The following is a 13,331-nucleotide window of genomic DNA, read 5'->3' on the forward strand; positions in this document are numbered from 1 at the left end:
ATCTAACTGTTATTTTTAGTGGTTTTTATTTGATTTTAGTCAAAGTGTAGTCACTCTACACTTTACACTTCTACACTCTAGCCATGTGAGGTTGTGTTGTATGTGTAGCTTGAAAAAGTTCTGGGAAACCAGAATGAAACGTCTCAGAGAAAATCAAATAAAAACTACTAAAAGTAACTGTGTTAGATTATTTTGTATATAGTACACTTTATAAAGATGTTCAATGTGAGCATCTTTCGTGACACAGCACACATTCATCCTGTAGTCAAGATTCTTCCCAAACATGGGTGAGCATGTTTGGAGCGATAAATTGAAACTTAAAAAAGTTGTTTGAAACGTAGTAAACCATCGACGAATGTTGTTATCAGATGGAGGATCACTTCCAAATCACTGTCGAAGAGCTCGCTGAACTGAAACAGCAGAACCACATCTCGCAAATTTGTGCCGACCCGTGACCAGTACACGAAACTGTTTTTCTTCTTTCTTCTATTAATTTCAGTGGCCACTGCCACCATCCTCGGAACCAGCTGTACTGTTGCTTGGCATGCATCTTTTGTTTGTAGGTACAAGTCAAACATATTGCCCACACACTCGTAGACACCAAAAATAAAGGAAACGCATGCCATAATGCACTTCCCGCATGAGCTGAACATAGATAGCGGTCAGGCACACCACACCTGGATTCCCCTACTACAACAGTTAACACCGGGAAATAGCAGCAGACGACACGGGAGCAGACGTACAGTTAACAACAGCGCACCTAGCAGCGGCCGGAGGTCTACAAACAAAAGATGCACGCCAAGCAACAGTACAGCGAGTCCCAACGAGGATGGTGGCCGTGGCCACTGAAATTAATAGAACAAAGAAGAAAAACAGTTTCGCGGATAAAGTGAGTACTAGTTTCTCCATATTTATATACTACCGCGTCTCTTTTCCCAATTATGAATAAACTTGTTGAGTTGTTTACTTCCACATAAGCTTTGTCCTTGTACCCTATATAAGGGAAATTAAAAATACTATAAACCCCCAATAATCATTTTGGGATATACTTATAACGATAAAAGTTGTTATTGTACTTTTGAGTCGCCGTTTCGCTTACGCTAGAACATATTTTTGGTATTACATTTCTGATTTACACTTTAAAAACTGCTTAAGAAAACCCAAGGATTCTTTACTGGTTATTTATTACAAACTTCTAAAATGAACTAGCGATTAATAAATTTTTAATTTGCCCTGGTAAGCTGGAGGGCTTTGTTTTACATAGTTAAAACTAATACAAAATTTACCTCCAGTTGCCTTCTGGTTAGATTAATCTTTGGTTAGTAACGTGGATTAATAAACAGAAAATAAACACTTTAACTTCAATTAAAAGAATATGGTCGACCTACTTACGAAATTTACTCAGCGCTGCGCTTTCACTTAGACTGTAATCAACACTTCCGTTATAAAAGTAAACATCTCGAGAGCTCTCGACACTAGGGGGGGGGGGGACACTATTGGTAGAAGCTCCTTGATGTCTTCTTCCCGCCGCTTCTTCTTTCCCTCGAAGATCTTCAACGTCTATCCATTGAAGTAATTCACCGCCGCATTCATAGTTCAAAGGTCGAACTTGATATCAACGTCGTCACCTCGATTAGCAATTCTCAGTTCACAAATACACGCTTGCAGTGTTCTTTTCACTTCTCGCGCTATAAAAGTTGCCATGAGAAAACAGTTTGTATTTGAATAAAATTCCGCGCGCTCTTTTCCTCAATCACGCGAACGTTCAAATGTCCGGAACATAGATCACTGTTAACTGTTCGCTAGGCAAACGACATCTACAAAAACAGTCCAAGAATAACTAACTGCAACTTTCTGCCGATAGCACTATCAAATTCGCGGATTCTTCATAGCCAGAGATCTCGACGCCAACTGCTGCATGTAAACTTCTGCAGCCAACGCGCGAAGCAACGCGGCCTTTTCCTCAAAGGCTCTACCAACACTGCTCGAAAAACTTCACCGCGTTTTCCTTTGTCCCTTTGTCTTTGCATAGTAAGGACAGTTCATTTTGCCTGAGGGGTGTTAATCTCTCTATCCTCCTTCTTCTCGGAAGAAATAATCAGTCCTCAAAATAATCGGTTACAGATGCCCCCTCCTCTGAAGAGACATTAGATGGACTGATTAAGGAGAGCTAATGTCTTTTAGAGTCTATTCATCCCCTTGATTTTTTGACCAGACCTCGTATATACATTTTTCACACTCACATTACAGTTATCATTTTTTTTTCTTTATATGTAGCACAAAAATATTTGTAAGGTATGATTTTCAGTTACTAAATGTGTATATAAAATAATTACAATTATTTCACGTGAATTCACTACAATAGAAATTTAAATATTTACTCTTGAATTCACACATAAGCACCATGTGTATTCATTCATCTAAGAACTATTAACATTCTATGCAAACTTTCCAATATATATATTATCATAGTTCACCTATCTTTATACCTTACATAACATCAACTTTCAATCATTATCACTATACGGTCTATCAATCCAGTACAAGTAACATTAATCAATCACATTTAGTCTTGCAGGTTGTCGAATTTTTTCAACTGACTTACATAAATTTCTCTCTTACTGTTACTACAATTCCATAATTTTAAATTTTCCACATGTTGTGATTCAATTATTTACTAGAGCAGGTACAGGCTGGTAAGTGTAGAACATTATAAAAATATTTTGATTTCTGTCTTTACAAAATATCATCATACTTCATGAAATTAACCTAACAGTAAACCTCCTTTCTCTTGTCATGATCTTTACCTTTCATTTCTTCTTTCTTCTTTAAAGTATCAGCATGCTCAAAGTACTAATTTCAGGAAATTACATCTTATCATACGTCGCTTATCTTTTGAACAAACTATTTCTTAACTTGCAACAGAATTCTGGACATAATCTTTCACTTAAATATCAGCATGTTCTTTATTACGTAACTACAATAATTTTCGGTTCGCCTTCGACCTACTATTTTTCAACATTTCCGGTCCGCCTTCGACCTTATATTTATGTGCCTCTCTCGCACTATATCTTAATACACACTGACTTTTACCTCATATAGCTATGTCCAAGAACTCTCAATATCCTGCTATTAATGCAATCTCCTCTTTTGTTAACGCTATTTCATCTTGATCTCTGAAGAATTTCCCAATTGACTTCTTTTGAGCACATCTGTACAACCTTCTTTCTCGTTCGTTCTTCACTCTTTATTTTGCAGCATCATAAACAGTTTTGAGGTTTAATTTCATATTTCTATCTTCCTTTTCCTTTTCTTATTACAAAGCTATTTTTCAATTTTACAATATCTACCCGCTCATTGACAATAATAGTTACCAGCGCTTTTATCGAAACCCTCATTAAACTTTTTACATTGAACCACAACTAGTTTTCACATAACCTATACAAAACAACTGACATTAAATAACTTTTTTCTTTTCATTTTCTCAATTTTCAATATACTTGGCTCAAACAACATACACACAATTTTTTTAAACAGCTTATTTACATTTGAACAATTTCCATCAGTTTATCAAAATTTACATAAACAAGTAATTTTCAAAATGTTCATCAAGAGAAATGGAAAATTAGATCTTCCTCTAAAATTTACTAACTTAATAATTACATTTTATTATATTACCCAACAAATTAGAATGTCTCTCATCTTTAGATTTATCAGTCCTTGTTGTTTCTTCAGTTTCTGAATATTCTTGTTTGTCGTTACTATCATGTATCTTTTCCCTATTCCTCTTCTTCTTTTCTTCTCTTTTTTCTCCTTTTCAAATTTCTTCTTCCTTCTCTTCCAACTTTCTTCAATTAGGGAAACTAACAATCTGTCAACACTATTTGAACTTTCTCTCATCTTTAAAGTCTTTTCATTTTGTTTCCGATTTTCCATAGGTTCAATTTTCTCACTATGAGAATCACCACTATCAACTTTCTTCTGATTCTTCTTGTCTCTTTTCTTTTGTGGCTTTCTCTTATGCTCTCCACCCTCTTCAGATAAACGCATTTCTCTATTTTCCTGTTTTATCCTTTTCATACTTGCCTTTGATCTATCTGTGCTAACATTCTTAGATTTTTCCCGAACTTTCTTCTTCGCTTTCCCTGACGCTTCTTCAATTTTCTTCACTTTCTTTGCAGCTTTCAATTTCTTTCTCTTCATTTTCTTCACTTCCTTTACTGAACTATATCTAGGTCTCATTCTAATTTTCTTCCGTTTACTTATCAAAGTCATTTCGGGTATCGTCACGTCTAAAGTTACACATTCTTGCAGTTTAGAAAACATATAATTTTTCTTAGGCTTTTCGTAAATATTTTCTTCTTTACTTATCAGTTCAGGAGATAACTGTATCCCAAAATGTAACTCATCAACTTTTTGACTTTTCATTCCCAACTCGCAAACTCGTTCCTCAAGGACCTGTACTTTTTCAGCACTCCCTTGCATCATTTTACATTTATCTCTAACTCTGCTAATTTCCTTCTCTTGAATTTTCATTTCGCTCTCCAAAGCCTCCATTTGCAATCCTAAAGTCGTCTTTAGTTCGTCATGTCTAATCTGACAAGAATGCTTATGATCTTGTAAATCACATTCTAACTTTTTCAATTTAGATACCTTAATTTCTAACTTCTCCAATTTATCTTCCAGCCGGGCGCTCATTTCTTGCATTGTTCGTTTACTTTCCTCCACATTCTGGTACAACATGTCAAATTTATTATTCTGCTCTTGCCTATCCTCTTCTCTAAATTTCAGTTGCTCTTGCCTATCCTCTTCTCTAAATATAAGCTGCTTTTGCCTATCCTCTTCTCTAAATATAAGCTGCTCTTGCCTACTCTGCTTCATAAATAACAAAAGTGTCGTGAGGTTAACACTCTCTTCATTTTCGCTAGTTAATTTTGGAACACCCTGTGCACTTTCTTCTCCTTTTGTTTCCTTGATATTTTCTTTTCCTGACGAAGCGCAGCATATTTTGCAAGAAAAAATCTCTTCTATATGCAGATCAAATTTCGTAAATTCTTCTTCGCTCATTCCCGCGCAAGATTTATGGTACCACTTTTTACAAAAACTACATTCTATTGCCGCCTCATAACGAAGTTTTTTGCCACAACATTCAAGTATTTCATCCCAGCCTATTTCGGGTGCTTCGTCCTGAGACGGAGAGATCGACGTTCGGACCATGTTTGTATCACCGACCTACTTATCGCTAGCTCACTAATCCCTTACAGCTGCAGCGAGAGGGAGAAAGAAAAAAAAAACTGTTCTTCCGATCTTCCACTTTCCTACGTAGAACACCAATATTTTACACACAAATAATCCGATATCAACATAAAATTAACATGATTTCTTAAATTTAACATTGTATCTCAACAAATAACCAGAAGGATTTCCCGGGGTTTCTGGCACCATATAACGATAAAAGTTGTTATTGTACTTTTGAGTCGCCGTTTCGCTTACGCTAGAACATATTTTTGGTATTACATTTCTGATTTACACTTTAAAAACTGCTTAAGAAAACCCAAGGATTCTTTACTGGTTATTTATTACAAACTTCTAAAATGAACTAGCGATTAATAAATTTTTAATTTGCCCTGGTAAGCTGGAGGGCTTTGTTTTACATAGTTAAAACTAATACAAAATTTACCTCCAGTTGCCTTCTGGTTAGATTAATCTTTGGTTAGTAACGTGGATTAATAAACAGAAAATAAACACTTTAACTTCAATTAAAAGAATATGGTCGACCTACTTACGAAATTTACTCAGCGCTGCGCTTTCACTTAGACTGTAATCAACACTTCCGTTATAAAAGTAAACATCTCGAGAGCTCTCGACACTAGGGGGGGGGGGGACACTATTGGTAGAAGCTCCTTGATGTCTTCTTCCCGCCGCTTCTTCTTTCCCTCGAAGATCTTCAACGTCTATCCATTGAAGTAATTCACCGCCGCATTCATAGTTCAAAGGTCGAACTTGATATCAACGTCGTCACCTCGATTAGCAATTCTCAGTTCACAAATACACGCTTGCAGTGTTCTTTTCACTTCTCGCGCTATAAAAGTTGCCATGAGAAAACAGTTTGTATTTGAATAAAATTCCGCGCGCTCTTTTCCTCAATCACGCGAACGTTCAAATGTCCGGAACATAGATCACTGTTAACTGTTCGCTAGGCAAACGACATCTACAAAAACAGTCCAAGAATAACTAACTGCAACTTTCTGCCGATAGCACTATCAAATTCGCGGATTCTTCATAGCCAGAGATCTCGACGCCAACTGCTGCATGTAAACTTCTGCAGCCAACGCGCGAAGCAACGCGGCCTTTTCCTCAAAGGCTCTACCAACACTGCTCGAAAAACTTCACCGCGTTTTCCTTTGTCCCTTTGTCTTTGCATAGTAAGGACAGTTCATTTTGCCTGAGGGGTGTTAATCTCTCTATCCTCCTTCTTCTCGGAAGAAATAATCAGTCCTCAAAATAATCGGTTACATACTGTGTATGTATTTGTTATGATGTTCAAGCACCAGTGCTGGTAACAATATCATCATAAATAAGGTTACTGGTTCAAAGTAGTAGTATCAACTCAGGCCTAAAACTAACACACACACACACACACACAAAATAAAAAGCTTGTGAATTTAGAAGAAATTAAAATCAATAATATAACAAAAAACTATCATTAGTAGTTCCCACTTCCCATAAACATATCAAACCAAATTTTTTATGATCACATTACATCACTACCTTAAAATGTATACAGTGGAACCCTGATTGTACATATTTTTGCATAGCATTTTACCTTCCTATTCATGATAGAGCGATGTGTTCCCACAATTTTTACAGGTTTTACACTTTTTCGTTTTGCAAGTTATAGGCTACGAAAAGTGTATAATCAAGGTTGCACTACATACAGTTACTTTTAAAAATCTACCTCAGCATTCATTGAGAAGGTCTGGTGTAAAGTCATGTATCGCCATGTACAATCATTGCATTCAGAGCATTCACATCAACATCACATAATACATTGAAAGCATGTTAGAAAGAAAGAAAAAAATCTTACAGTAGGGTCGAGCCGACAATATTTTAACTTGATTCAGATTTTACAGATTTCTGTTAATACAGATAGGTAGACATTAGGGTAATTTGAATTACCCTGAAGATTACATGTATACATGGAACATTTTTTCCCCAAGCCAACCACTATTATATTTTAAAAATCAAGTTTTCATTGTGGAATGAAATTAATCATTAAGTTTTGAAATCCCGCCAAATTCTAAGTGCTGCTTCCTACACTCCAACAAAGTAATAAAAAGATAACCATCCAATATTAGTTACCTAATATCACATCAACCTGACCTCATTATCTACTGGATCCTGATTAGAATAATCCAGGGGGAACAATATGAAATTCTAACCAATACAGCTAAAAGATGTGTACAAAAAGAACCAATCATAATCAACACTATCAGTGTATGGCAAATCTATACAAGAAATCCTGAAATCCCAAGTAACAAAACCGATGACAGCAAGTTACCTCACGATGATATATTCAGTGGCTCATGAATAGTTGGCTGTACGTTGCAGTTGTTGCCAGTGATCATGAGGGAAAACTTCTGCAACGTTGCAAAAAGAGTCTTTATGCTAATTCCACACCCATTATAGGATGTGGACAGCCTGGGTAATACTTCAAGAATGAACAGAATTTCAATATTTAAAACAATCATCCAAAACACCAGAATCATTCTCAGTCTCACATGCAAATAAACCTTGACATTGTATGATAACTTGCGTAGCAAAAAAATATTCAAATGTTACGATTCTAATTGACAAACCTAAAAAGAAAGGTCCCTTATGTGCTGGCCATATATGACTTTCTGTGTCAAATATCAAAATTTAATTACTATATAAGAGGCTATAAAGATAAAAATGGGTTTGTAGACCTACAAAATAGTAGCTCAAATCAAGATAAATTAACTGAATCTACCTGTCTGGCTATATGAGAGAATAAAACAAATCTGAACTGATTTCTCAGTATATCTGAAACTTATGTGAAGTCTGCAAATAAAAGTATCATGTGACTTAATTATTGTATGATCTGATGGTCTTCATTCCTATATCATAAAAATTCAATCCAGCCTTGGTAGCTTGACTATCTTCAATGAGGGAAGTAGCTCCATAACACGGACAGTTCAGCAATGTTTGGTTTAGGCTAACTGCAAAAATGAGGATGACCGATGAAAGAATGCACGCAAAACATCCATGCCAAGACTCAAACATAACCTGAGACCATCGGTGGCAACATTATGTGTACAGCTCTAAACATGCCTGGCTGCTGAGGTGACAACTCACTACACACATTTTTTAGTTCATTTTCTATTTCAACTAGTTATAGTAATACTGAAATATGAAGTGTCCTGAAGCCTGCCACAGAAAAAAACAAAATAATATTGACTTGAGTCGCAAAGCGAAAGATGATTCACAGCTCTGTTTATTGTTTGACTAAGTTTGTAACAAGACAAACATAACATCACCTTGGATTTTATATCCAATTTCATGGGAGTTTTCTCATAGGTTTTAGCAAATGTAATAACTAAATATTTCTTTCATAAAATTAAGTGAAATTATATTTTAGTCATTGTACAAAAGTTAATATTTGAAAAATACTTACAATAATACTAAGTACTCCTCGATCTGGTATGTACCTACAAATAGCTGCACCAATTGCTTTTTGGAATTCTTTGTGAGCGTTATCCATTTTGGCACTGAAAAACAAGAAAAATATATGTTACAATGCAAATTAGGGAATGCATGTATTTTTCAACCAATTTGAGAATTTGAAGTAATTAGGTTTAGCCCCACCTGGGAGCCAATTAAGCATATTAACGAGTCTACCATGCCACAATATCTATACAATAAATGCATTGAGTTATATTTGAAAAATATTGGTTGCAAGGCCATAACTTGGGTTGCCAACATATTTAGCATATTATGTACGCAAAAACAGGCAAGAGTAAATACACTTTTAGACACGAGGCTGAGGTGCACATCCATAGAGCCACTGGTCTATAGGGCTAATGCAACAACCAAATTTCCGGAACAAAGCTTTTCAGATCGAATCTGTTCACTTTTTAAAATTACCGTTCAACTTTTCATTTACTACCCCTTTCTTATAATGCAAGGGTAAGTACTGAAAATTTGTGCTATGGGAACCAACTATTTTCTGTGGGTGTAGCTAGTAGGGGCCTGGCAGGATATGTCCAAATTCCAACATTTTCCAAAAAATTAAATTTTTCTTTTAAAAAAATTTTTTTTTTAAAGATTATTTTCAAATATGTGGACAGGTTTCCACATGACATCAAAGGCAAGTGTTTCGTTGTGATTCCCTAAAAAATCTGAATGCTTCTCAGCACACATTTTACACTGAAAAAATTATTTTTTAAAAAAGCTATCTATAAAGAATACTAGTACTATGTGAATTGTTTGATATTGGACCTTTGTGTGTATCCTAATGAAAAAAAAAACCCTTAATTAGTTTTGAAGAAATGTGATAAATAATGTTGTGCATTACTGGGACAAATGCCATCTTACCACCCTCAAGGGGGTTACAGGTGTTGTGATAGCAGTTGCCCAAGTCAGCTACTGGATGTTAATTATTCAACAATTATTCAACATAGGCATCAAACTGGAAAATGAACAAAAGCTTGACAATTGGCTACTGCACGAAGCGAATGAAAATTACAAAATCAGCTTTGTGCTGGTTTTGTGCAATGAAAACTACCCACTTCTTGATCACATTGTGATGTGATGAAAAATGGCTTTTGTGTAACATCTGACCACGTTCTGGCCATGGCTAGAGTGAGCTCAAGCTCCACAACATTGAAAAACAATAACATTTACATTTTAGTCCCCAAAAAAATCTTCTCCCAAGACAAATGGTTATTTGGCTGCTGTGTGCTGTGGAGGGATGTCTATTAAAAAGTGGCAGATTGGTGTATAGACATCTGTGTGAACAAGAACCTGCATACAATTTCATGAAACACATATTTTGAACATCCTTATAACTAGGGAATAGATAAATACAGGGTACCTGGTCTCCATGGTAGCTGAAAATTTTCACCTGGCACCCGAATTTTCAATTTTAGTTCTAAAAAAATGTTTTTAAATATTTTGTGTTCATTTACGGAAATTTCCTTATATTTTTAAAAAAATAACAAATACAGTATGTCTTTTTTCATGTTTGTGTGTTTTCTGCATCATGTATATTACTAAATTAGAATAATTTTTTCACTATTGGTAGCAGACTTTTAAAATCTGCAGAGATATGGTAGAGTTGGCCATAGTTATTTTTATGCCATTACCAGTTGAAGGCCACTCCAGTGCAATAATTACTTACTTCTAATCCAGTCTTACGTTAATTAATAAATTTAATGTTTTAGGGTAACATTTCAAAATGTGTAGCTTTATCTTCATTGGATTCATGGTTTTCGTATCATGTATTTGCAAAAGAAAAATGGAGACTTCTGATAAAAAGAGGTTGGTGCCTGAATTATTTTCAGGTTTGTCTACCCTTGCCTATAACATTCTATTAAAAGTACAGATTTTTCACCTAAAGGAAAGAAAGTGAACCTCAGTTTTACAATCCTGGATTATATATTTAGCTGCATTATGCATTTCATCTTCATGATCACAATAGATCAAAATGCTATAAAATTTGTCCACATTTTACGTTATTTCAACTAGGCCACTAAAAAATGCAAAATCACTGTAGACAACAAATATTGTATTACACTACAATACTTACTATTCCCGCAGTTCTTCAGGTACTTCAATCTCGAACTTATAGTAGGTGCACTTATCGATAGGTGAGTTTGGATTTTTTGGCCTTAGTCTTTCACTTGCTACTATCTCTGTGTAGGTATTTTCCCAACCTAAATATTCTACAACGTGGAAATCTCCCTTGATCATCTGGAAAAAAACAAAGTATATAAAAAGCAGATAAAAAAGAACAGAAGCTACAAAGACAAATGCAGAAATTATTAAACACATGAAAGGCATGACGAAAGAACAGAAGCTACGAAGACAATTACAGAAATTATTAAACACATGAAAGACATGACGTATGCTGTAAATTTGACCCGCATTACGAGAATAATTTATCTTGTCTTACTCGACATGTGCATGATAGTTAGTGTCAGTAGAAAAACTAATGGCAATGTAAACATGTAGTGGTGGGGCTACAGAGAGCTGCGCCCCAAGAGAAACGACGGAGAAAAAATTAAAATTTTTGAACATTTTTATTAAAATGGGTAAGAATTTGGCTTTTAGCAGATTATAGCTGCTAGTATCTGTCCTTTTCAATTATGAAACAAGTTAGTTTGTAACTGTAATCCTGGAAACGGGTAAATACAAAGCTTTCTTTACATCACATTACTTTCAATTGATGAAACTGAATTGTTCTATTCATGATTCCACTTGTTCTGGAATAGTGAGTTTTCAGTAATATCTGACTAAATTGTCTATCCATATTCTCAATAATGAAATGCACAGTCATTTTTCATATTCCGCTCCACTATACAACCACAAGTACAATTGATTGATTGATTGATTTGGTGTTTTAAGGCTAATCAGGACTGGACCTACAATCTAAAGTGGTATCTGAACCACTATGTGCCTCCACCGGGTATTGAAAAAGGCAATGAAGTACCACTGCACCATCGGGAAGGCCCAACTACAAGGACAAGTACAATGAAAAAGGTATCTCTGAACTACTATCACCCCTTGCTACCAAACCAAAGGGGTTCTTAAAATCATTTGAAGTACTGCACATCCTTAGTGGTTAACTTGGGAGTTGACAGCAATGCATCTGGACCCCTCCCTTCCGTGAACACAGGCAAAAAGCAACAAGCTATACCAAAGACTAACTGACGAAGTTGCTCACACTGTTCATTTGCATTCAGTTTTAAAAGATTGTTTTAATAATTTTAAATATTATATAATGAATAATTTCCTTCTACATACCACAGTTAAAAATATATGAAAATGCAGCTTTGGGAGAGAAGTTGGTTTACCACTGGTAAATATAACATGGAAAATATGCCACTGATACATGACAAGTCAAACACAAATTCTTGTCTCCTCAATTTCCTATTAGACCATTTACATGCACACTGATAAAATCATTGTCTGCCATATATGTGGCCTATTGCACCACACCCTCTCTTGTAATCGTTACATGGCAATGTAGAATGCTGCATTCACTGTGGAACCATGCGGCACAAAGAACACCATCAACACCACTTTAACACGAGATGTATGTACTCATTCGTGCTATTTTGTGCCATGGTGAGGATTTTCCGACACACTGTGATGATTGGACCTTAGTTTCCACATCAGAGTCATACACCAATGTTCAATGTTTTCTGCAATTTCACACATACTCAGTGCTTTTCCCGTTCCTTCATGGCAGGGTAACTGAAATTCACCACAAGCACTCAATGCAATCTACTGCATTACTGTGGTTAACAGCAGCTTTGAAACGGGGACTTCGCTAGGCACCACTACTGTCAGTTCTCTTCAATGAATTTATGTACAAACTTTACAAAAAGAGTTTGGTTTCTGAACAGCTCTTGTATATACGAGGCGTATTTTTTTTAGTAATTACCGTTTTGATATGTACAAAAAACAAGTAAACTTTTTGAGAACAATTTTATTGTTACATGAAAGACCACACTTCTATCTACTTTTCCACATAATTGCCACCAATATTAAGGCACTTATCATATCAAACAACAAGCTTTTGTATTCCATCGTCATAGAAGTTTGTTGCCTGAGTTGACAGCCACTGCAACACGGCCGTGAGCACAATTTTCGATAGTTTAAGCGTTCGGTAACAATTTCGTAGATAACACTTCTTGAAACTTCAGGGAACTCCTCTGATAACGAAGAAATCGTGAAGCGTCTGTTCTCTTTCACTTTTTCGTCGACTTTCTGCACCAAATCGACAGTGATCACTGAGGGTCGCCCACTCCGTTCCTCATCATGAACATCCTTTCGGCCATCTTTGAAAGCTCTTACCCATTTGCGTACCATTCCATCACTCATAATGTTTTGTCCGTACACTTCACAAATCTGACAGTGAATTTCAACTGCTTTCACATCTTTAGCACTAAGGAAACGAATAACAGCTCGTATTTCACAGTCTGCGGGATTCTCAATCAGCGGAGGCATTTTAAATACGCAAAAGCAAATGTATACACAATCGATTGTTGCCGCAATGGTGTCTGTGGCTTGCCAACAGATGTAGG

At 35.7% G+C, this 13,331-nt stretch overlaps 1 protein-coding gene across 6 annotated transcripts in view; it reads right to left on the minus strand.

The window, feature by feature from the left end:
- Window positions 1–13,331, minus strand: part of Fmr1 (synaptic functional regulator FMR1) — a 143,363-nt gene that overhangs the window by 85,087 nt on the left and 44,945 nt on the right. For 5 of the 6 annotated variants that reach the window (XM_083115483.1, XM_083115482.1, XM_083115481.1 and 2 more), the window contains exons 4-5: window positions 10,829–10,992; window positions 8,696–8,789 (exon numbers count right to left, since the gene is read on the minus strand). In XM_083115483.1, coding sequence (XP_082971609.1) covers window positions 8,696–8,789; window positions 10,829–10,992 — 258 coding nt within the window. The remainder of the gene's footprint in view (window positions 1–8,695; window positions 8,790–10,828; window positions 10,993–13,331) is intronic. The other variant, XM_083115480.1, reaches the window with a different exon arrangement.

This window comes from Lepisma saccharinum, chromosome 30, assembly GCF_977018435.1.
Source record: "Lepisma saccharinum chromosome 30, izLepSacc3.1, whole genome shotgun sequence".
Lineage (NCBI taxonomy): Eukaryota > Metazoa > Arthropoda > Insecta > Zygentoma > Lepismatidae > Lepisma > Lepisma saccharinum.